This window comes from Chelonoidis abingdonii, chromosome 4 (assembly GCF_003597395.2).
Source record: "Chelonoidis abingdonii isolate Lonesome George chromosome 4, CheloAbing_2.0, whole genome shotgun sequence".
NCBI classification, from domain to species: Eukaryota; Metazoa; Chordata; order Testudines; family Testudinidae; genus Chelonoidis; species Chelonoidis abingdonii.
The window spans coordinates 12,667,682-12,693,427 of record NC_133772.1 but is presented as its reverse complement, the minus strand read 5'-3'; the positions used below and the strand labels follow the sequence as shown (position 1 = coordinate 12,693,427).

The following is a 25,746-nucleotide window of genomic DNA, read 5'->3' as shown; positions in this document are numbered from 1 at the left end:
TGGGGAGGGTGTGCAGCTGCTTAGAAAGGAACAGCTGGAGCCTATGGGCAGCTAGATCCTCCCAGAGGGACAAGTAATGGCAGGGAAAAGAGAACTTTTCCTTCAATGGTTAATGGAGGTTGGCAGTTGCTCAGTGAAAATGTGGGCACTGGGGCCGGATTTGGGAATGTGGGTGTCTGTGTGACCTCTGACTCCTAAGGAATTGGAATATCCCTTCCCTTACTAACCTCTTCATGAACCTGAACTCCATGTTCATGGGAAAGTATTTGTAGAGAAAAAAATGGCTCTGTCATTATGATTCTGAGCCTGTGTGTGTGGAGCACTGTCTGTCACAACTGAGCTACCCTTGCCCACGGGATTGAGGGCCTGCGCACAGAACCGCCTGCCACCTGTACCTACCGGAAGGCTGTGCTCAGACACAGAGATGCTGCTGGGCTGCACGGTGACACTCATACACTGGTTGATGCTGGCTGCAAATCGGTACGGCTCATCTGCTCGCTCGCACTTGTCCTTCCGGGAGCACCTGATATACACACAAGCATCAGTGCAAAGGGACACCTGATGAACTTATCTCTGTCTGTCAAACAGCAGGGGGTGCCACTGCTGGTCAGGATTGTGGTGCATCAGCAGAGCGGTCGGAGCAGAGCCCAGCATTGGCTGGATAAGTGCAGCAACAGGGAATAATAATGACCAGGACTGAAGTACATCAACAGAGCTCTGTGCACAGATTCCAGGGCCAGTACAGAATCATAGATTATTAGGGTTGGAAGGGACCTCAGGAGATCACCTAGTCCAACCCCCTGCTCAAAGCAGGACCAATCTCCAAATCCCTAAATGGCCCCCTCAAGGATTAAGGTGCCTAAAACAATTATTTGTCTGAATATGTTTTGTTGGGCTTTTTATTTCCAAAAGCTGTGTTGTCTTTCAGTAAAATACAATGCAGAAATATGTTTAATCAATAGCAGATCTCTTAAAATCACCACCATTCTCTAGACTAAGATGTAACAATCCATTCAGTAACAACACTTTCTCAGGATTAATCTGTAAACCAAAATCTCTGTTTACCCAACAGAAGGATTATGTCAAGTGTCAAGCAGGTTTTCTTTCCTTCTTTCATATTACTATTGAGTAGGTATAGGATCCCAAAGATGTATAGAATCCCAAAGAATAAGAGGAAATTCACTGAACGAAAACAAAATTCAGATAACTAAGCAGTCAGTCTTATATCCATGGAAAGGAGTAAATGCAACTTTATCAGGTGCAGAAGCTGCAGATCAGAAAAGAAATGCACTAGCAGACACATCTGGGTTAGGGAAGAGTACTGAGCCCTGGGATGAAAAGACCATTCGGTGCTGCCAGGAGACGTGCACAGTCCTACCCAACCTGTGCCTGATTTTAGCGGTGTTGTGTACCCACAGCTCCCAAGGACTTCAGGTGGATCTGTGGGAACTCAGCATTTCTGAAAACTAGGCCCAGTATATCTGGCTCAGATCAGCACTCTGAGCTCCTCATTTTAGTCAACAACAAACTCACAATCCACGTGCTACCTTAAATAAAAAGCAATAAAAGGCATTCACAAGACAGCACCTGCACTTTAATTAAAAGAAAAACATGCGGCTAATAAATCGTCTCTTACAAAGCCAAGGGTCTTGATGTGCTGGAAGCTGTGATTTCTTATCCTGAGACTGGAGACACTAGAGTTAAGTTCAGTTGTCATGCTCAAATCTCTCTGACTCTCCCCACCCTCCTTCCGCCTTGCAAAGAAACCATTAAGTGTGCTAAGGTGAATGATGAGTGCTGCTGCTGGAGTGCCGGCCGTGCCGGCCGTGCTGTGTGCTCATCACCGAAGCCACTTCACTGAGGAGAACCTCAGTGTGGACTGAAATTCTGATTCAGAATCAGAGCTGCTCTCCGAATCAGGAGAGGTGAAGTAAAAAGGGCTAATCAGTTCCCACCTCACTACTTTGCCCCATGATTGGAAATTAAGGAGCCAGTCAACAAAAGGGAGGACTGAAAATGCTACCATGCAGTATGTGGAGTCAAGCTGTGACCTTCCCTGCAGCTATAAAGCACGTTTATTACGGCCCTGCTTACGGACCAATCCAGGTTGGTGCCCCATTGTGCTAGGCACTGTACAAACACAAGAGGGTAGCAAGTCAGAGGCTGCAGCTGGATTTTTAAAAGAGCTGGATAATTTTATGACCATCCGTATAATTGCAGTTACATAAGCTAATATAAAGGGGCCAACTACGGCCAATGGTGGTAATGTGGACACCTGTCCACTAGGAACCGGATAGAGACTCACCAACTTATCTTACACAGAACAATTACCATTAAAATAAGCATTACCAGCTGTCACTGCATAGTGGTATCAGAGAAGTAGTACAGTGCTTTTCTATCCTATGGTATATGAGAAAAGCAGAGTCTTTCAGATTCCACTATATAGTAGTGGCTGACATATGTTGAATTTTATTGGTGTCAACGAACAGTCATTAAATTATATCAACTTTCACTTACTGTTAACCTCTGAATGCTATTACCAGTGGCCTGAGACCCCTGTTCAAGTGCTTCTCTAAGCACCCATTTGAATGTATTTGTTACTATAAGCAGTAAAGTGCTCTTCTCCCACTTAGGACTGAAGTCAGTGGAACGAATACTCAACACAAAAGCAGGTGTTGCTGTTTTGTTTTCCTTGTGGCAGGGCTGGATGCAATCTTAGGTAAACATCTACATTAGCAGATATACTGACTGTTCCACAAAGAGTCTTAATCTCCCCGTACCAAACCTCTCCTAAATGAGGTGACAAGAGCCTTGCAAAATTGGGACTCAAACAAAAAAAAAAAGGCAGCTATATTCATTGCTGAAAGGCGGTTTGCTTCTGCATAAGAAAAGCACGGAGGTTACCACTTTCCCTTTCCATACTTGACAATCGATGTAGCTGTCCTCCTCCCCCACCTTCTCTTTTTTGGAACATAATAATGGATCTAAATATGAATGCTGCTAAAGAAAAGAATTATTGAGGTTTAAGTGAATCTGTAAGATAGCTTGAAAGTGAGCTCTTGACTGGAGCCTTTACCTCATTGACTCACTGGAATGGCTCTTTTTTATCATACTATTTATGGCAACAGCCCTAACAGACACCCCGTCTAGACTACGCACCGTATCTGATCTGGACGGGATATATCGATCCCAGAGCGCGCTTAGAACGATTCCGGAACTCCACCAAAACAAACGGAGTTCCGGAATCGACATGGCGAGCTGCGCACATTGATCCCGCGCGGTGAAGACGGGTAAGTAAATCGATTTTAGATATTCGATTTCAGCTACTCTATTCTCGTAGCTGAAATTGCGTATCTAAAATCGATTTTCGCGCGTAGTGTAGACGTGGCCAGAGATAAATAGGTCTGCAGACAATAACATGCATGCAGAGAGCAGCATATAGAGAGTGCCTTGAAGATTGCAAATTCCACTGGACCAAGGATACTCAATCTCCTTGAGGCCTCTACCTACCTCCCAAAGAGCAGAATTGCTGGAGTAGTACTAGTAAAATTAACCTCTCTGTCTTGATTATAAAGTAAAAGCGAATGACTGAAGATCGCACCCCAAGCTGGATCTTGGGAATGCTGTACATGAGGCAGGTTGCTCATTCTTTTGGATGCTGGTGAACCAAGGGATCCTGCAAAAGGAAACATACTTTTCCCTTGGCCATTTCTTGTAGGGATTTTTGGAATCTCATGTTATGTCCCAGACTCCTGGAAGGCTTCTTAAATCAAGGTACAACACAGTGTGTGCTGTGTCCTCCTCCAGTGGGAAGTCCCCTACCCTGCTACTTCTACCAGCTAATGGATTTATACCCTTTGATCAAATGTTAGTGGCCTGTGCCGTGGTCCTGAAAATCGGTCCATAGAAAAATTAACACCACGATTAATTGGCAGCCTAAAAGGTCTTCGGGCCAGAGGCTATCCTCCTATTCAGCCCTGCAGTACAAGTGGCAGACTGCAGGAGCAAGTCTTAGAGCCCCGGTGTACACACTCGGGCTCATTCTATGGCGCTCCTCATAGCTGCGTAGACATTCGGGCTTGGGCTGCAGCTCAGACTCTGAAGCCTAAAAGACGGGGATGGGCTTCACAGCCACAATACCTACCCAGCTGTTTTTGGCACTGCAGCACGAGTCCTGTGAGCCTGAGTCTGACAACCTGGGTTGTGAGACCTGTTGCCGTGGGCTGCACACATGTACCTTGACACGTTTTGGGTGCTACTTTAATGTAAGGAACAATCGGTAAAGGCGCAAACCTGCATTGAAATGCTTACTTATGAACTACAATGTGAAATCAGACTCAGCTAATCCCCAATACGCCTCCACTGTATGTTTGCCCAGAGCACAATCTCTTCTTTTGCAATATTAAATTCCAGGTCTTCCCCTTGCTTCTTTGATCCCTACCCCAACCTGCCTCCCAAGACCTCTGTGGGGGATTAAGTGGATGCAGAAGCTGTTAGTACAGCTCATTTCACCCTTTTGGTTTTGATTTTAGTTCCTTGGTCTCATGGGCTTGTGGAGGTGAATGTATGTAAAGGCACCTCCCCTAACACAATGTAGCTCTTTGTCGTCCTCTAGATGGAATATAGAGAATTGTGGTTCTGCTGCTGTGTGACCCTTTAGCTCAAACATCAGCAGCTCCTGCTTTTAGATCCAGAGATCATGGGTTTAATCCCCACAGGCAATTTAACCAGGGGCATCATTACACTTAGATTATACATTTACAAAAGCCCAGTGCCAAGAACAAAGGGGCACCAATCCCTGACTGGGACCTCTAGGCACAACTGCAATAGTAATATTAAATAATAAACAACACGAATAAGAAAATGCTGTAGTCACTTAGAAATTAATGACAGCAGTAGGGATAGAACTCAGATCCTCCTGGTCACTTAGGAGTTTTATGGCAACAGTGGATACAACTGAGATCCTCCTGCACTAAAATGGGCAGTATAGAGCCTATGACACACACTCCTGATTCCATCCAGCAGAGGTCAGTGGTGTCTGTGTCTGTCTGTCTTTCACTCGCACACCAGTTCAAGACATTGTTACGATTTCAAGATCCAAAAGCTTTAGTTGCCTTGGTAATCACTCAAAAGTTCTGGCTAAGCACCCACAAGTTCGGATTCTGATCTGAGTATCCCCAGTCTGCAAAACTGTCCATAAATCCCACATCGATAAACTGTTTCATAGGATCCCCAGCGCATCTTCCCTACTTCTGGCTGGGCCAGGAATACAGCATTATGACAAAGAACTTCTGCAGTTGTTTTGGTATTTCTCTCACCATCCAGGACCCAGAAGTGCAGACACAGACTCAAAACAGAAAGAAGGTGAGAAAAGCAGTTGGAATCCTGGACCAAGGCTCTCAGTTGGTTCTTACTGTATCTGAACTGGCTCAGGTATCCTTCATGGCCACTTTACTGTCACAAGGGCTTTATTTTCTCTCTCCCTCAGCACTCTACCTCTATCTCAGTTTCAATTTCCCCAGCCCCCTAAACTCCCTCTTTTGTGCCTCTTTTTGTCAGCCCTCTGTGAATGCAGCGTGAGCGGCACATCCTGACCTGTGACCTCCCCACCAAACACAGAAGCAGCTGGCCCATCTGGCAGGAGTGAAATGTAAAAGTTAGAGGCAAGAGATGACAAATGAAACACAAACACGCCGGCATTGGGGGCTTCCAAACAAATATGACAGTGGCTTCAGTAACAGTAAGATAAACTAAACTATTTACAGCTTCAGACAGGGGCTAAAAAATGATCATTGCTCTGCGCAGGCAGTGGGAAGCCAGAAAAACTCCAAGGAAGGGTCGGAAAATACCAGCAGGGAAGAAGGCGTTGTAGTGGCCTGCATACTGCAGGCTGTTGGCCAGATTTAGCCCTCTAGTTCAATGCATGGTCTGGCTCCCCCAACCTTTCTGCTCTGCTCCCCTTTTATCTTATCTCTGCTACGCTCCATGCCCCTGGCCTGAGTTCTCTTCCTACAAGCTACCAGTCCCTATGTTGGGCAAGGGAAAGTCATGTAATGGTTCAGGAAGGGGGACTGAGAGCATGAACTCCTGGGTTTTGCCTGTCCTACCACTGATGTAGTGTGTGACCTTGAGCAAGTTATCATCGTCGTTTTTATTCAGTAGCACCTGGAGGGCTCAAACTGAGATCAAGGTCCTATTGTGCGAGGTGCTGTACATGCAGTGAGAGACAGCCCTAAAATGCTTACAATCGACATAATCATGACAGCCACTGTGTGGCAGAAATGAAGTCTCTTCATGCCCTAGTTTTCTTCTCTGCAAAATGAGGATAAAAATCCTTATCTTCCCCTCCCTGGTGGGTTGTGAGACTTAATTAATTAGTATCAGAGGGGTAGCTGTGTTAGTCTGGATCTGTAAAAGCAGCGAAGAGTCCTGTGGCACCTTACATCTGTTAGTCTATAAAGTGCCACTGGACTCTTTGCTGCTTTTAATTAACTAGTATAGCAAAGGGCATAGTGATCCTTTCACCTTCCAGCTCTAATCACCAGATAAAGTGAGACTTGTAGTGGGAGGGTATAAACAAAAAACGCCATAGCTCAAGCAGCAACTAGACAGAGAACAACCTGGCTGGGAAGCCCCCTGTTTATTAAGGTCCTCCACAACACATTCTGGTCCTGTCTGGTAACTGTGGAGCACCCAGAACGCTATAACCACTCCATCGGATTGATTTAAAAGATTTGTAGGCCCTGTGATATCGCTAACAATGGACAGAGTCAGTGAGGGGTTGGGCAGTCTGGTCTTAAAAGGGGGAAGCAATGAAGAAGGAGGAAATAGACAAGCTAAGGCCGTTTCAGGAATTTGACCCAAGAGTGCTAAATTCTTCACTGCTGTGCATTCATTTACACCCAGGCACAGAGAGTACTGAGTGCTACCAAACCAGAGTGATAGTGTCTCGCGCTTGTTCTGCACAGGTCTAAGTAGCAGCAAGGTAGCAGAGCATCAGGCCCTGTGACTACTGGTTATTCTCTTAAAGTTTCCCTGAATGCAACAACTGAAATTAAACACACAGTTCCCCAGGTTGTGGGAGTGCAGATACCCCTGTGCATACAGGTCTCTAATCCAGTCCAGATTTTGTATATAAGCCTTTACTGCTCTCCTTCTCGTGCCCTCCGAACACCTGCTGCTTCGGCGTGTGGCCAAGTGTTATTGTGTGGGTCTCTGAACTCTGTTCCTCTGCCTCCGCCCCAATTTCCACCCATTTAATGGGAGTGCTTTGCTGGCTGGCACAGAGCCAAAGGGCTTTCGATTCCTTTCTACCAGTGTGCTCCAGGTTTCTCCCCTCAAGTGCGCTTGCTGGGTCCCCCTTCCGCTTTAGCAAGTGAACACTATTGTCGCAGAGAGAGTGCACAAACACTGCCCGAATTCAGAGACCCAGTTTTCTGAAGCACCCGGAAAAATCTTTATTTCCTTTGTCTCCACTGACATGATTTAGAGCTGCTGGTCTCAAACCCAGCACAAAGCCCCAGCCTAACCCACAGTTTTATTGCTTTGCTGGGTTTGACCCACTGCCTGAAGCATTCCATTTTGTGACATTCCAAAGTAGTAGTTAAATAGCCTCCCCTTGCCACTCGTAAAGAGCCAAATCCTCCGCTCAGGTGCACAGGTGAAACCTTCCTGATGTCAATAAGGTCATATAAGCCACCCCACTATTAAAAACCCCCTCCAATTTGGAACAATTAAGGATTTGGGTAAATAACAAGGCTGTGTGAAACTAGGGGGCTTCCATTCCCATGAGTTTCAGTTCATGTAGTTTCATGCTCTTAGACACTCACTTCACATGCTGGATTTATTCCCCATCTCCTAAATCTAGGAAGTACATTTTCATATTTAACAGGACTTCAGTGATATTCAGTAGCATTCACCCTGCAGTGCAAGGAATTCCCTTGTAGGAAAAGAGCGATTGTAAAAGGCTGGTACTGTATTTGTTTTTGTGTTTGTTTTTTAATATCCACATACAAGCAGAGTTCAGGTTTTTAAGGCTTCTCTTGCAATAGTGCCCATTAGTTCAAATCAAATGGCCGACGATGGACTTACATGTGGTGAAGAGTGCACCAGCCACAGTGAGGGTCCCCTGAGCTCAGACATTCCCCACAGGTTGTGTATTGCTCACAGGATTCAACAGGAACCCTGGACACCTGGAAAGGAAGTAAATAAACATGTTCATTGCATTTTCACTCCCCTTGTCTTCACAACAAACAAACAAAACAGCAGCAACTAGCCCTTTTATAAGGACTTTTCTCTGAGAACTGCAAAGTGATTCACAAACTTTACTTAAAGACTAACAAAATCCTTGTGGGGTAAATCAATATTATGAAATATTATACCCGTTTTACAGACAAGGAAACCAAAGCACAGAGGTGCTGAATAGATTGTCCAAGGTTGCGCAGCAAGTCAATGGCAGAGTGGAGAACAGAACCCAGTACCCTGTTCTAACATGTTAGAGAAAGCGACACTCAGTTTTTCCTCCTACAGAAACGTACGGGTACGTACTTAACAGCTAGCCCAAGGTGCAGCACCTGCTGCAGAGGCTATACTGCTATTTTTAGCATGCTAGCGTGAGCAGACCTAGCATGTGTCTGTTCATTTGCAGTTGAAAGCACGCTCCCAGGTGCAGTGTAGATGTACTCTGTGTTTCACACAGGCTGCGGAAAAAGTTCTTTGCAGGAAGGTTAGGAGGAAACAAAATTCCCCAAGAGGACAGGGAACGGCAGCGCACATTTGAAGAGCAAATACTGCCATTTTGGTTTTGCTTTGCTTTCATCCTTCAAATACTGTAATTGAATTTTGGGCCCCGTAATAATGTTTTCAGTGATGCATGGTTAAGATAAAATTGATCAAATTTCAAGTTTCATCCCTAGGCTGGTAGCTACAGAGATTAGGAAGGAATTATTCCCGGTTATACAGCACTGAAAATTGGTGAGATGTATTATAAGGGTCTTCATCTCCTTTAGCAGGATCAGGTATGGGTCCAAACTGGCCCTGAAGGGCCAGTAGTCTGATCCAAGGGGATAAATCCTACACTTCAGTGTTTCATAGGCCTCTTAACAGCCCTCGACAGAGGGTTGAATTTCAGCCTGGGAGAGCTTCCTATGAGCACATCTGGATTTCATGAGACTCTCTGGGCAAGAACAGACGATTACTCTCGGATCCTCAGTAAAGTACTCTCAATACATAGCAGGACAAGCCATATTAAAACAAGTGGCTGTAACCCCGTGCAGTCACAATTCCATTTCTCAGGATCACTGACAAGACTTCTTCAGATAAGGGAGTAAAAGTTTCTCAAACCCAGACAATGAGGCTGCCTGGCCTGTCTCACAGGGACAGGGGAGCAGGACAGAAAAGAAAATGAAGAGGGAATGCCTCTGTTGGCAGGTTTTACAAAATCACCAGGAACCTGGCCATCAGCAAATAACTTCACACAGTAAACTTTTTGAACAGAAAAGGTACATTTACACTGGTGAGATGTTACAAGGTCCTGACCCACTTGTCATAGTACTGCCTACAAGAGGAGGGCTTTCACTCCAATGTCATTGCCAGATTCCAATCTGGAAATTATGGTTTGCCTCTTTTAATCCCCTCCCTGCAGTTTCAGTGGGATGAGGTATTTCTCTCCACTTCCTGTACTAAAGCCATCGTATTGGCTTCCACGTAGCGTTTAATAGCTATCGCGTTCCACCCCAGAAGAAGGTGTGTTTCAGCAGCGGAATCATTGTCACAAGACAGCATTAAGGGCAAGAGCTTAGCAGGATTCAGCACAAAGACTGGCCATTTATTTGGATCACCAGAATATCCAGTCTCAAAATCAAACAAACAAGAAATTGGGAAGGGACATAAGCCCTCCTGCATCCTAATCGCTAAGGAACAGGGTGAGAAGGAGACATTCCCTGGGCCAGGGAATTGCATCATCGCTTACTGTGAGGTTCTTTTACCTTTCTGTGAGGTGCTAACAATTATCAAAGACAATACACTGGACTAGACTGACCTCCGGTCAAATCCAACATGGCAATTCATAGGAAGTGAGACTCATCTATATATTTAAAAAAATCTCATATATAGTCTATGAAGTGCTATGGGATCCGTCGGGGTGAAAGAAGACGTGTAAATGTTTTTGTTAATAAATAATAATAATAATTATTACTACTTATGTTGTATCAACAGCAGAGACTCAAATGTATCATTTACAATAAATAGCAACATACAGTCAAGCTTGCCTGGCAAATAGGCCTAGTGGAGGGGGTGATCAGAGCTTAGCCTGTGCAGACAGATTGCACAGCAGTCTGGGGTGAGCACATCAGAGGCTCTTGCTGGTTTGTGTTAGTGAAATCTGTCTGCTAACACACCGGCAAATGCTCTCTTTGGCAGCCAGAAGGCAGAGTTCTAGTCCAAGGAGCCAGTCTCAAAACCGCCTCCATGCGCACACTTGTTCGGAGATGTAAACATGTGCTGAGATGGTCCAGGACAGGACGTAGACTGCTGGCTTCCATATGGCTCACAGAAACAAATCTTGAAGGTACTGCTTGCAAGCTGGGACTGGCAAGACAGATTTCAGCAGGTCAGCAAACCACAGTGACACACGGCCTGTATAAGTCATAAGGTTTTGACTGAGTTGGGAAGGAGAATTACATTCTCATGAAGCCCCGTCCCCCTCCACTGAAGAGGCGGCCATTTTTTCCGTAACCCTGCCAAATCTTCCCTTGCCAGGAGACCATACAAATGCATCCAGGAAGAGACCATACTGTCTCGTAACACACCATCTCCTCCTTGGAGGTGACTGTCCCAGCCCACTCTGTACCTGCCCCCAGTAGGCAGGATGCCTCAAGTACTGTTAGTTATTTAGATACTGAGCAATGGGTTTGGATGGTAAAAGTCTATATGCCTGTTTCTCACCTACTCTGCACCTTGTGCAGTCACGGACACTGGTGCAAACAGCCAGTGTAATCGAATACAGAATTCTGAGTTGGCAGCATTTTATGATGATTTTGCACAGGGCTATATGGTGACACAAGGTACAGGGCAGGGGAGAACCACGTTCTGTGTGCCAGATTCACCACTATGTAACTTCAGTGTTACACCAGTGCAAGTTCCAATGATGTCATTAGAGTCACAGCAACACATAACTGGAGCAACAAAATGGTGAATCAGGCCCAGAGAGTCCATGTCCATGGAGGATGTGTATTCTTGGTTGTAATTTTTAATGTCTGTGCCAGTACTGAGTGTCAGAGTGAGGCATTTCATAACTTGAAATAAATACTAAAAACCACCACCACACCTACCTCTCTGCACCCCCTCTACCCCTCAAAAAACAACATCCCCCCCACCAGCTCTTGGCTTCAGATTTTGGCTTGTAATACAAAGAAAAAAAAAAGAATGAAAGGCAAATATTCAAGGGAAAAGGAGCCCCTCTGGTAGAAATGAAAGTGAACAGAAAAAGGATCTTTTATGTTTAAAATGCTGCATGCTCAAGTAGGTGGGAGAAGAACATTTCTGATTCCTGTTCCAGTTCACCTCTCCCATGGCAATCGCTCTCTGCTGGGCTGTGGTGTATCCGTTACACTAACCAATGGGCTCCCTTCCGCTCTGCCATCCAAACAGAGCCCTTGTGCAGAGATAACTAAAGCCAAGTGTGCGGCCTCTTTCCTTGGGTTTCTGGCTCCTTGTGAGTGATTTCTGCAACTGGCTGAAATTAAAACAACTGTCTGCATTACATTCGCTCTGTCTGTCAAAACACAGCCTCGCTCTCAGCAGCTGGGAAGTCAGGGGCTGAAAAGAAGCAGTGTCTCTCTAAACAAAGGCCACTTTCACGCCAAGTGTTGCTGATATAGTGAGAACCCAGTTCCTCTCTAAACAAGAAACCAATAGGGCTGCTTTTCTTCTTGTTTCCTGGGCCCTACTTAACAGTTTAAAAAAAATTATTATATATAAAATGTATGTTGCGCTAGAACACTACGGAGCCGTTTTAGCCCGGAATTAGCCAGTGCAGCAATTATGGAGGCCTTTTGGGTCAAATTCAGTGGTGATGTAAACCCTGTTGGAAGGTACACGCCGTTTGTAAGAGGCAAAACTGTGAACAACAAGCACCCATTCGGGATCCCAAGGGCGTGCAAGGGACTAACTTACACATGGAGAAGGGCGATGTAGGAAAAGGAAACAATCGGAGGGTGTAAGGAGGACACAGGAGGTCTGGGTTTGGTTCCTGGCTCTACCATACGCTCTGTCTGTTCAAGTCTCTTCTTCTCTGCACCTCAGCTCCCCATCTGTAAAAGGGCAATAATGATGTTCTCTCTCTCTCCTCATTTGTCTGTCCGGTCAACCTAGTCTGCAAGGGGCTCTCTCTCGTTAGATGTCTGTACAGCTACTAGCACACCGAGGCCCTGATTTCACAGGGCCAGTAACTGCTACTACAGCACAAATAGATGAGAACCCATCTCTTTCTCTCACTCTCTCTCTCACATATGCATACACAGACAGACATACCCACTCACCCCTACGCAGTCTGCAACATTCCGAAATTCAGCCCTACTGTCAGAGGACACCATACTCATTGTGGTTATTCAGGTACTTATAAGGTCCCCATCACCACTAATGGATTAAAAATGCCTATTCTGAATTTCTGTATGTTTTGGAGGCAAAAATTTGCCATTTGATAGAATTTTCTTGTGACACACAAGGAAGCCTGGTGAAAATTCAAGGCAATAGTGTGCGCACTGGCTGTGAGCAAGCAGTTAAAATAAATGCTTTCTTTTTAGCCTCCCAAAGAAAGGGCAGGGAAAGAGAATGGGATTTTCAGAGCCATGAAACTGATCAGGAACTAAGAATTTAATCTTATCCCAAAGTTGGAATCTGCCTCCCTCTCTCATTCAGGGTGCCAGAATGGGACACGGTCCCTGCAAACATCCAAGTCTCCGATGGCAACATGGGAGCTGCTGAGAAAGGTTGTCTAGTGCTTGGTCAGCACTGGAGCAGAGGGAAACATAGGCCCATGTGCCTGAAAGAATGGTTGCCTCCATGACCAGGATTCTGTTCTCCACACTGGGGAGTTTCTGAGTACCTGTGAAGATAGAAAGTCAGATGGCTTCGTGATTCTAAGGGTGCTAGTCTACATCAGAAGTGCTACAGTGGCACAGCTGTAGTGATGTAGTTGCGTCTTCACCATATGTGTTGTGTCAACACTCTATGCTGACAGGAGAAAGCTCTCCTGTCCTCATAGTAAAACCACCTCTGTGAGTAGCAGGAACTCTGTTGGCAGGAGAAGCTCTCCCATCGACAGCGCTGTCCACACCAGTGCTTATGTCGGTGTAACTTATGTCGCTTAGCGGAGTGGCTTACTCACACCCCTGAGCGACATCCTAAGTTATATCAACATAACTCGTACTGAAGACAAGCCCTAACCTTCTCCCCCTCTTCACTGGGGCTCTGTGCATTTGTTCTCCTGATACTGTTTAATTTTATTCTCAGAATTCCCATCAGTCATTGACATGGCTGCTGCTGACATCATGTGGTACTTAATTAACCAATTGTCATGGAACAACATGCAAGGGGGGAAGATTTTCTTTCCTTTCTTTTTTGTTTCATTTTGCAGTGGTAAAATGAGCTCCGACTCCCCAGACACCCTGGGCCAACACTGTTTTACAGGACCTGCTCTTTTGAATCTACGATAAATTTAGATTAGGCTCCTTTTCACATTTTTAAGTGGTGTGTACTCTTACAGCGCTATAGAAATAGTAAATGCCAATAATTATTACAGCAGCAATTGTACAAACAACTTTTGTCATGAATTTCGCCTCTTTTTCTGCTTTGTGGAACATCCATGAGTAAATATCAATGCCGGCAAATGTATTTACTATTCAAAATTATTTGACAAATCTTTTCAAATTAGGTACTAAATCTGAATCGTTCATTGATCAGATGGGACCACGCAGCCTGACCTGCACAACACAAGCGATAGAAGTTCAGCCAGTTATCCCTGCATTACACCCCACAAATTGTGTCTGATGGAAGTATATCCTTCAGAAAGAGATCTCAGCAAACTCTTCCACCTGCACTGGTTCACTATGATCATGTCAATAAGTCATCTTTTATTGTTTCTGTTCCCTGATTGGAAGAGCGCATATATACTTCTGGAGTGAATTTCCTATTTTTACTCCACCACACAGTTTTAAAATAATTCCTTGCAAACAAACATTCATGCCTGAAACTGATAAAATATGATGAAATATCCAAGGAGACATTCACAGAAAGAAAACACAACAGGATCGTGAACACAGATGAAGCAAAGTCATTTAAACGTTTGAGAGAATATTAGAGGAATGTTTTTTGCAACACTTGTCCCCATCATATATTTGCCCAGATCTCACAATTATAACACATAATCCACTATCCTTGTAATCTGAAATCCAAATACTAAGGATTCCAATGGACTGTATGCAGAGTTTGGTGAGTAAAAGCACCGAAATCCCGTTAACAGCAGGCATTATCATGTACCCCTATCTCTAGAGCTCCATGTGGATAAAATTACTATCTGCATCCGATCCGCAAAAAAATGGTCCGCAGATACCCCCAACCCCATTCCCAGCTGGGGATATAAAGCGGATATCCGTGGATTTGCAGGGTTCTATCTATCTCATCACATGCAGTTCTGAAAGCTTATTTCCCTCTCAGAAGCTCTGACAGAAGAACTGGGATTCCCTTGCTCCTTACAAAAGTAGAGTGGAAATACTTGCTTGTGTTTTAATTGTTTTCAAAATGTTCTCTGCCAGGCTAATTATCATTATGAAACCGAAGTGTCTGTGCGCATGAAATGCCGCATTAGGGAGAGAAGATAAAGAACACCATGTTTCAGCCATGTAGCTGTCTGCAGGCTGAGGGAGAAACAACATGGATTGGAGTTGATTTAAAAAACAAAACAAAGAAACAATGAGATCAGACAGAAAAATGAAGGATTCAAATGAATGTAATTCACTGCCATGAAAGGATAGCAACATCCTGGCAAAAACTGAAAGAAAGAAAGGAACATCAGTCATATAAAACGGACCGGCCCAGCTGGAAATAGCAATGCTTTGCAAGAGATGAAGGTTTGATTTCTGGGCCTGCTCTTGTTTCCCAAACTGGCAGGGGCAGGGAGAGAATGCCTTGAAATTGATTAGTTTGTTTTCCCTCTATCTTAGCCAGGGATCACTGAAAGACAGAAAAGACAGACAGAATGCATTGTCTGAAAGATAAAAATAGATTAAGAGAAAAGGCAGGAGGGAGAGAGAGAAAGAGCAAATGGGAGAATCAGAAGGAATGAAAAAGAGAGAATGGAAAAAGGAAAGAGAAAAACACACAAGAGCAAGTGACTGATGGAACATAAGTATGTAAGTGCCTCTTCCTCGCGGATCACAGTGCTAGCTATTGACACTCAGTGAAAGCATCATTTTTAGAATCATAACTGCCTGTGTCCATGGTGGTCAAATATCATTTCAACACAGAGATTGTTTTCTGACAATTGGAGCAAAGGAGCTGCACTGCTGTGCCTCCCCGAGCCTCCAAGTACGCTTATTAGCACATTCACTTCCACCTGTCCCCGCATGCCAACCAGTCACTCTCTGACAGAGACGGGCTGACAGGTTCGGGAGCAAAGTGGGAGCTCACACAACAAGCAGCTCTTCTCCGCAGCGAATGCAGAGAGGGCGGGAATGCAGGCATCAAAAGAACGGCTTCTTCAGATTTTATGGCCACAGGTGGCACAAGCGAGGAATGAAAGGCATTTCTAGCAGTAACCAGACACAGCAGAACTAATGAAGTCCAAAGCTGTTCACTTCACATAGTGGTGAAGAGGCTGATTGACTCGCACCTGTCCACAATGAGCCAGTGGAAAGAACAGAAGGAGGGAAGCAGGGAAAAGACAGAGCTCCCTTATATGAGCTGCATCATGTGTACTGAGCAGTGCCATAAACCCAGAGAACTTATCACTGTGGAGGAGATAAGCTTGAGCACCAAAACTTCCAGCTGAAGTTAATGGGAACTGTAGCTACCAAGCACCCGTGAAACTCAGGCCCAAACAGCATGAGAGTCCACGTAGCCCATCCCATCCCAGCTTGAGCAAGTCACCTTATCACTGTAATATCGGATCGCTTTCCAGTTGTATATTAACCAATGTGACTAACATCTGTCACATGTGGTTTATTCTCTCTCACACCCTCTCCCCAAGAGCAGAATTGTGTGCGCAGAGGCAGGGGAGGCTTCAGGCCCCAGCACGCCAAGTGTGTCCGAGGCTGGCAGGCAGGTTGCCTTCGGTGGCATGTCTGCAGAGGATCCACTGGTCCCGCAGCTTCAGCAGACCTCCCGCAGGCATGCTGCCGAATCCGCGGGACCGGGGACCTCCCGCAGGCAAACCGCTCAAGGCAGCCTGCCTGCCATGCTTGCGGCGGCAAAATACCTAGAGCCGCCCCTGCACAGAGGAATGGTTGGTTGCGGTAGGGTTTTGTTTTTTAAATGCCCATGCTGCTCTGTGTTTCTATAAGAGAAAGCAGGCCCAGACTGCAGCAGTGTGCCTGGCCCTGAGAGCAGAAGGTGGGGAGGTTTAGGATGGGCCTTAGCTCCTGGTGGAGTTGTTCCGCGGTCTCAGACAGGCTGTCTCCTGCACTGATGAGCTTTACCACAACAGTGGAAAGTTCCATTGTGCCTGAGGAATGGAGCTGTTGACCATAGGCCTCACCTCAGAGAGTTATGCTCTTTTAGCAATGGTCTTTGACAGAAACAGGTTTAAATTTTCAGAAATGGAGACTAATTCTGGATGCCTTGAGACCACCTGGGCTGATTATCCATAGGTACTGAGTATTTGTCCTCATGCCAACTGACTTGAAAACGAGGCCTGAGGTGTCTGAAGGTGGGCACCCCAATAAAATGAAAGCACCTAGAGTTGGCCACCAGTTTTCCAAAATTTAGAACCTGATCCTACAACTGTAGAACATAATGCCCCAACTTCTTCCACAAAGGTGGGTTGCTGAGCCCCACGCAGGTGTCTGCTGACTCCAGTGAGGCTGTGTGAGGGAGACAGTCCAACTCCCACGGCAAGACTTAGCCACAGGTTTTAGTTTCTCCATCAGTCATTTCCCTCCCGTTGATAAAATGGGGTTAATACCCACCCCACATGGGTGCAGTGAGGATGGATCAGTGTGTGCAACTGCTACAAACATTAAGCACCACACCACAATCAGATGTATTAAGGACAACAGCTAAGAAGCCAACACTCACCTGGCGTTTTCTCTCCTTTTCCAGTGGGAGTCTCAGTATAACAGGACACCCTACCCTCCCTTTACTACTTGTGCTCCTTTACTAGACAGCAGCTCTGGCATTGAGTTTTTCACTTCCCTAATTAGGAACCTCCTTCCCAGTAATTAAATGATAAAAGACTCATTACTGCTTTCCTTGACTGTCTGACCTGTAACAAAATAAAAAAAAAAGAGACTTTCCAAATCCTCTAAAATACCCCTCCCCTGTTCCACAAGAACCTTAAAAATAAATAAAACAGTCTGGCTCCAATAAATAAATAAATGAATGAATAAATAAAGTAGAAGTTTCCACATTTTATGACTGCTACCAACACAAGCAGCTGACCTCTCTGACTAGGAGCCGGCCCATGGGGCATCCTATAAGTATGGCGTATTGCCTGGAGACCCATTGCGGGTAGTGAAGTTCAAACAGAAAATCTATTTTTAATGACTTTGGGGAGTGCTGTGGAGATGCTGAGTAATTCAGTGTAATTAAAGCTATCTATCATTGAGTGAGTAGGAGCCGAAAGTTGACGAACTTTTCAATGAGATTTTTTTCCCCCTTCATTCATAAAAACATAGCCATGACTCCAGCAGGAATCATAAAACAAAAAAAGATGGGAAGAGCTCTCACCAGGTCCAGCTGTTCATGCTTCAGGGTGCTAGCATGGGATGAAGCTGGTGAAAAATAAAGAACAAACCAAACTTTCCCCCAGTATTTGTGAAAAGTTTGACAAACTTTCTTTGATGCTTCTGCTACTGTCTCCTTCTCACCAGCCCTGCCCAAATATTGAGGTTCTCTGGGATGTATTTCCAAGGCCAAGCAAAAAGCTGGATCACCATATCAGACTGAGAAGTACATTGTGTTCCTCATTTTAGAGATGGGCCAGAACTAAAACCTCGGGTCCCACAAGCCTTAAACTTTGGGAAAATTCAGATCCAGAGTTGAATTTTGTGAATCTGGCCCAAATAACGCTGATTTTTAATGCAGAACCTGCCCCCCCCCCATGTAAAACTGACAACAGTCTCTCAAATTTCAAGGAAGGAAGGAGAAGCTACTCAGTGTGGTATATAAGGCAATAATTAGGACACATGACAGTCAAGTGAAAAGGGCACATTTAGACAGGATAGCGGGAGAAATGTCCCTAGAGTGAGGTCTGTTACAATGTGGATTAGACTCCCAGGGTAAGTGCTAGGAAAATCAGCACCTAGGCCATTTTAAAATGAGACGGGACAAAGCACTCACAAACACACTGCAGGGACCAATCTTTCTTGGGGATGTGATTTAATAAGTCTCCTTCTATCCCTCACACCCCTCATTGTGAATATCAGCATATTGCTTCTAGAGAGCAATCTTGGTTACAAACAAAAGTTTAATTGTATCTTAATGCTCAGGAAAGCGAGGGGTTCATCAGCAATGGTCAGAGCTAGTTAAAGGGAGAGCAGATCCTCTTCTAACTGCCCTACTGCACCTCATTTAGATGTGGAGCACAGACAGCTATTCCAGTAGTGGGCACTATTGTGGGGTCAATCAAAGCACCTCCAGACCAAACCTGCAGCATCCCAGGATGTTTTAGACCTCTTAATTTGTAGTACTGAACTACGATCTCTAGAGCACTCCTTACAATTCTCTTGCAGGAAAGCAGGAGAAGATTTCAGAACCAGGAAAAAAACTCCCACAAAATGAACCTTTTATTTGGTAAACTCCAGGGAAAAGTATTATGGATGGAGAGGAGAATTGAACTGACTCAAGCCCCAGTGGAAAAATCCAGGGGGCAAAGTGGAAAGGTGACTCTCACACAGAGAGGTCTGTTTCTCCAAAGAGGGACTGTCAAAGTATGCACAAATCCATGCAAGCACCTGCTTGCAACAACTGATTGTTTCCTCCGGTCCTTCATGAAAAGATTCTAAATCCGCCACGACTTTCCTGAAAGGAAAGCCAGGGAGACCACACAAAGTCACTGCAAGGAACCATCTGTGCCTCGTCCTGGCTCCTGAGCATGTGTGCCAATGTCCGCAGGAACTACACAGCTATTTTTAATGCATCCTTTACATAATGGATGAGATGCAAAGCGAGCTCTCCAATGGATGAGCCTTTGTGAAGGAACCTGCTCTACATGACATGCCAAGCCTTCTGGACGGCTCTTCCATCAGCAGCTCTGGTGCTTTGTTACTTTGAAACAGACAAGCACAACAAGAGCCTGGCACAGTTGCCAAACCCTGCCAAAGGTGCGGCATTTCAGAGCCAGAATCAGCGCTCATGCAGCCTATTCTTAAAGGCTCCACTAGTTGAAGAGAGCATGAGCTAAAACTCACAGTAATGCCTGGATATTTTAAACCCACTATGTGCTTCTGTACAACCCCTCTTCTAAGGCTAGGGTTCCCATCTTGGAAGGGCCAGCCTTTTAGCTTCAGTAGACAATTAGTATGTGGTAAGAGAGTCCCATCCAGGAGGCCATTCAAATACCCCTCCCTTTTCAAAGCTGACTTTGCAAGACAAGTTTTCAAACATCTATCCATCCAGCCTCTTACGCTGTCCCCATCTGAACAACAGAAAAATAATACTCAAAAACATACACATGGGTGCACAAAACAGCTAACTGCATATGCCAACACGTACAACCATGTGAAAAACATTTACTTGTGTGTACAAACATGAGTGCATGTGCAAACCACACGTGTGTGCGCACAAATAGGTATTTTTCACATGTAACTGCCTATCGGCACTTGTGGCTGGCTGCTTTTGCACTTTGACAGCATGTTTTGTTGAGTGTGCATGTGTGACCGTGTGACTGCTTCACTTTCCTCATGCGTATTAGGCAACAGTGTCTGAGAATGTAGCCCTGTCAGTTCTAAGCCCCAGCACCACAATGTGTTTCACTGTAACTGATAGAAGTGCATGTGCCCAGGAAGGGGACACATGAGGCGGGGGCTGCACTGACCGATAAGAGAGGGCAGCCTTTAGAAAATAAAACCCTTTCTCCCCGACTCCTCCCCAGCTTAGCAGAGAAAATGTTACCCAAACAATCTGAAAGGCTGTCAGAAATTGAATCAGCAGCTGTAATTTTTGGAGGGGAAGCTAGGAGGTGGGAGCAGAGGCCATATTTACAGACGTTCCCATGACTACAAAGAGATTATTCAATTACAGTGTTAGCAGGAGAGAGCAGGAGTGTCCCTAAAACTCTGGTCCATGCAATCTTTCTGATGAGTCTCTGGGCTTGTCCAAATGCACAGTTAGTGCCCAGCAAGCTGGGTTATAAACTATACAGTGCACTAGCTGGCTGCGTGGACCTTGCCACTGCACTCTCGAAGTTCTGGAGTGCACTTCGATCTACTGTGGTTTGAAACAGGAACAGATCAAAGTGCACTCCAAAACTTCCAGTGCCCGGTAGGAGGGTCCATGTGACACCTTAGTGCATGGCAGGCTAGTGTGCTATAGACTTACACCTCAGCTTGCTGTGCATTAAAAGCCCACCCCAGCTGTCTCGGGCTAATGGGCCGTTTGATTGCAGTATAGACATTGAGGTCGCCTGGGCTCTAGGACCCTGCAAGGTAGGAGGGTTCCAGAGTTCAGGCAGGCAAGCCCGAATGCCTACACTGCAATTAAACCATCCCTTAGCCTGAGTCAGCTGGCACAGGCCAGCTGAGGGTTTTCAACTGCAGTGTAGACAAACCTTTTCTGGCCAGAGGAACCTTTCCAGGAAAAGCTGTATTTAAGTACCTTCCCTTGCCAGCATGGCTTCCGCAGCTAGTAGAGGCAAAACTTCTCCCTGTGTATCTGTCTCTCTCCTATGGATACTGCACCTTGGGCTCCCAGATGCAATAAAATACCTTATTGCTGCCATTAACATAGCCCTGCCAGACTCCCAAGAGATGGCCTGAAAAACAGAATGGAGCATCTCTTGGGAAAGCAAGGGATAGAGACAGAATGATACAGATCCTCAAACACGCCTTTAAATCTGGCTTTCAATCCTACTTGTCTCAAACCAAAGGTTCTCTCATCAAACCAAGGCCCCAGCTGGCAGGGCTCTCGTTTGGGGTAGGCCCTGTCATGGCAGACAGAGCACAAATAGCTTCCTGTGGTTTACCACAACTCAAGTTAATCATTAGATCTGTGTGAGGTGTCAAAGCAAGATGTGCTGGAACAAGAAGATATTAGAGGAAGCCTTTTTCCCATTCCCAGGGGAAATATATGCTCATGTAAACCTAGAAGAGGAAAAATTAGTTTTCATATCAAATAAGAGCTGCTCACAATCATTCACCCAACACTCCATCTATTCAGCCTGCCAGCTCCTCCACTGCCCCGGGCAAGCAGTCCTGAGGCTCACAGGCTTCAGTGGGCAGGATGTGGTACAGATAAAGAGTACCACCTGCATTGCATTGCCACGAATTCCCTGCCTCCCACTGTTCTGAGTGGGCTATGAACATGCCATTAGTCATTACAGCTAAAGCGCTGCTGTAACGTATCTGACGACTGGGCCCATCTAATTTGGTGTCCTGCCTCTTGCCATACTGCCCTGGGCCCATTAGATCTGTCTAGTCCAGCAACCCTACTCAGGCTGTAGCTCAGAACCATGGGAGCCCTTTCATGGTTTCAATTGTACACACAACACATGTCCTACAGAGAATAGGAAAACATCCTTCCCACCACCAACATACAGATCTTCTCTTTGCAACAACACTATAAACATGAAAACGTCACACACAGTATTTTGAACATTTCAGACGGTGCACAGTCAGTCATTCTCATGGCCATCAGCTGACAAAGGTTAGCCCACTGCAAGCCAGCATGAGTGTGTGTGTGATGACCACTGATAGAAAATGGGCTGGCAGCATTAGGGAATCCCCCAGTGCTGTACACAGAAGTTTGCAGCTGGGAAGCTGATCCTCGGTAGAACAGAACAACCGTGCATCACATACATCTGGTACTCAGAAGCCTGAAGCTAGGCAGCAGAAGTTCATACATGTGACACACATGATGTTAGGATGCATCTTTTTATATTCAGTTAAAAATAACCAAAGTATTTTCATCAATTAATTTCCACACATTTCTGTAGTCAGTGAAAGCAACAAAAATACATTTATCATAATTATGACAAGTCTGACCACAGATTGTGAGCATTACATACATATATAGCCTCTATAAACACCACCTCCAACATCACTACGGCTGCTTAACTCGATGGTTGAAATGTCCCTTACAGTACACTGGGTTTGCCAGACACACTGCTACATAAGCACTCCTATGTGCCTCCCCCCATCCCTGATAAAGATCAGTGCTGGGCTGACTCGTGTCATTACACCAGCAGTGGATCTGGCCTGGTGGCCAAATTTATTGGACCAAATAAAGTATATTTATTGACAAAGAAAGAAAGAGGGAGAGACACACAGAGAAGCTAATAACTTGGAATGAGATGCTAATACTGGGATCTTAGCAAACAATGACAAAATCGCGTCAAAGTAAATCTACACTTATTCTCATCTTGAAAACCACCAGCCCTTGTGACCACATGAACCAGAGCTCTCTCTCTTTGTATTCTAGGCTTTTCTCCCCAAATCATAGGTGCTGCATCCCTTCTTTAGAAGGCAGCATGCACTTCTAGAAGAATCTGGCAACTAGGTGTAATCTTTTTAAATGGAGACAGCTGATTACAGTTTCCCAAACTCCTGCATAACAACTTCCCTCCTTTGTTCAGCTTATAATGTGGCAAGTTACAATACCCCCCAAGGGGGAAAAATAAAAACAGACCAGACCACACCACAAACAATTCCAGTGCTAAGAATAAGCACTTTGGCTTTTAATTCTGAAATTGTATTTCAATGCCCTAAAATTACTGTCCTCAACTGCAAAACACCCCCCAAACAAAACAAAAATGCAAAGGGGCGGGATTTGCCTGTGTGCAGTTCTGCAGATAGAATGTCATGCTCATTTGATCAGTGATTAGTACTGCAGTTATCTCTCTCAAATCTGGATAAATGGACCTCTACGGTGGCCCCAGACCCTACACTGGGCACAATCGGGAGGGGGGGGAACGTATCTTAGTTGGTCCCCAAGAAGGTGTTTCAATTGAGTTACTCTCCATTTATATTAAATGAAGGCGAGAGGCAAATCAGGACGATGGAGGGAAAGTGTGGATGCCTATGATGCTACCTTTACAGAGTCACTTTTCTGACTATACCCCTAATCCTGTAGTGAGCTCCATCTGAATCGAATCCTTCCCCTGCGCAGAGTTCGTTTCAGGACTGCAGCCAAAGGCTCATTCATTTCCTAATACACTAAGTACCTTCAATTCTGTGGATGCAAATGTGAATTCAGGGTGCTTGGCACCTTGCAATATTGGGCCTTTAGTGTTTTTAAGGGAATAGGCACAAGGCTGTGTTCCACAACTGGTGGAAGGGCAGGATTAAGACAGATGGCCTAGAAATGGAATGGGAGGTCCTTTCTTCACTCTCCTCCCCCCGAAATGGCTGGGTATCAAATACGACAGCATCCCTCAGATTGCATTATTGCTTTTATTTGAAGTGGCTTTCCTATAACATTGCAACAACTGGCATGTTGCATAGCAAGACCACACACTCTGATGTGGCCCCTCAGACAATAAGACTCCTCCACTGTGTGACACTGACTAGTCCCAAGCCTCAGAGGGACTAATTAATAAAGATAAAAGGGGAACAGCTTTTCAAAATTTCCAGACTCTGGTGCGGATCCATCCAACATAGTAAACTTTGATCTCAGATCAATTCATGGCCTTTTTCATTTGCTGCTCTGACTTGCTGCCATGTACCTAAAACACATACCCAATGGCCATTTAAAAGTTTTAACAGGAGCTTAGAAAATTAATTAAGGTGAACAATTATCAAGTGTGTCTCTCTCGCTCTCTTTGTGTGCAAGTGGCATATATATATAAGATTTTAAATAATTTTTGGAGTTGTAAGTGATGTAATTAGGTGTTCAGTGAACACTTACAATGGAGCGGTGCTTATTAAAATTACTGTTTTAATCAGAACATTGCTGGAGAATTATTAAAAGCACAACGGTTTGATTCCCTGGAACTCTAATTAGACCTGGACTTCTTGCTACCCAAGGAAGCCACCTGAATTGAATCCAGCTCAGCCTTGTACTCAGCAATACATTCTCATTTCCATGCCTGTTGGGAGGATGCTTCAGTGCTGTTATGCAGTGACCTCAACAAAGCTTCCTTAATGTATCTCAGGCAGAGGAAGTTAAGAGCTGTGCTGGAGAAAGTGCTTAGGCTGCTGAAGAGGTGTCTGAAAAACAAGGGAGTGGGAAAGAACTGCCCTGAAATACAAAAGATCCCATTCTGCTTCCCCCAGGAGTGATTCAAATCAAAGATCCAGCTAAGGTATTTGCTTTAGTCTGCAGCGCAGTTTCTTTGGTAGGATTGCAAAGGTCACCTCCAGGAAAATGCATCTGTGGTTCTGTTGTCTCCTTCTGCGACCAGGAAGAGTCTCAGGCTGCTTTGAAGTATCTTCTTTACTTCTGTGCAATGCTTTGTATTGCTATAGGCAGGGAAAGTCTAGGTTTTTCTTAATTCTGTCTTCTAGCACTCCTGGCTTGGTGCCACTAGTGGCCACATTCTTTCTTGCATGGAATTTGGTCCACCCAAAAGGAGCATGCCTCCATTTATCCTCAGAACATGTACTGCATGACCCACAGCAAGGCACTCCTCCCTCTCCCTGCCCTGCCCACATGCCTGTGGCCTGGAGGTTCATTTCTAGGGCCTTGTCTCCAATGGCATCTTAGCTACCCAGGTAGCAGCGCTGGCAGAAACCCCTAGGGCAGACAGCTTACAGCAGTGCAGCTTACCCCAGCTTGAAACTAGGGTAAATCATGACTATCTCAAGAGTTTGTCCTAGTATAGCTGCTCTGACACCTCAGTTTGCTGAGTAGACATCCTAGCTATAATAACACAGTCCAGTTTCCAAGCCTCATTCGTTAATGGCTTATGAGCTTCAGAGTTGCGGAGAGCTCACAACTCCCATTGAACTCAGCATGTTTGAATATACAAACCTGGTATTTATCTAGGAGAGGAAGGATGGTCCAATGGTTAGAGTACTAGCCTAGGGCTTAGGAATCTGCTCTTCTACAGATTTCCTGGGTGATCTAGGGCAAGTCACTTAGTCTTTCTCTGCCTCGATTCCCCATCTGCAAATTGGGAAAACAGCACTGCCCTACCTTATAGGGGCGTTGTGAGGACAAACACATTCAAAGATTAGAGAGGAAAGGCAGGAGAGGTAACATCTTTTATTGGACCAACTTCTGCTGGTGAGAGAAACAAGTTTCCAAGCTACACTGAGCTCTTCTTCATTCAAAGATTGGCAGGTGCTCAACTACTACTATGATGGAGGCCATATATGTATCCATGAAAGATCGATCGAGCCCATTGGGAATTATCCCCGAGAGCACTTTATAAAC

The 25,746-nt window shown here is 45.2% G+C and overlaps 1 protein-coding gene across 1 annotated transcript in view; it reads right to left on the bottom strand.

Moving 5' to 3' along the window:
- PLXNA2 (plexin A2) overlaps positions 1-25,746 on the bottom strand; it is a 321,397-nt gene that overhangs the window by 112,481 nt on the left and 183,170 nt on the right. The window contains exons 5-6 of the mRNA XM_032794137.2: positions 8,092-8,192; positions 400-523 (exon numbers count right to left, since the gene is read on the bottom strand). Coding sequence (XP_032650028.1) covers positions 400-523; positions 8,092-8,192 — 225 coding nt within the window. The remainder of the gene's footprint in view (positions 1-399; positions 524-8,091; positions 8,193-25,746) is intronic.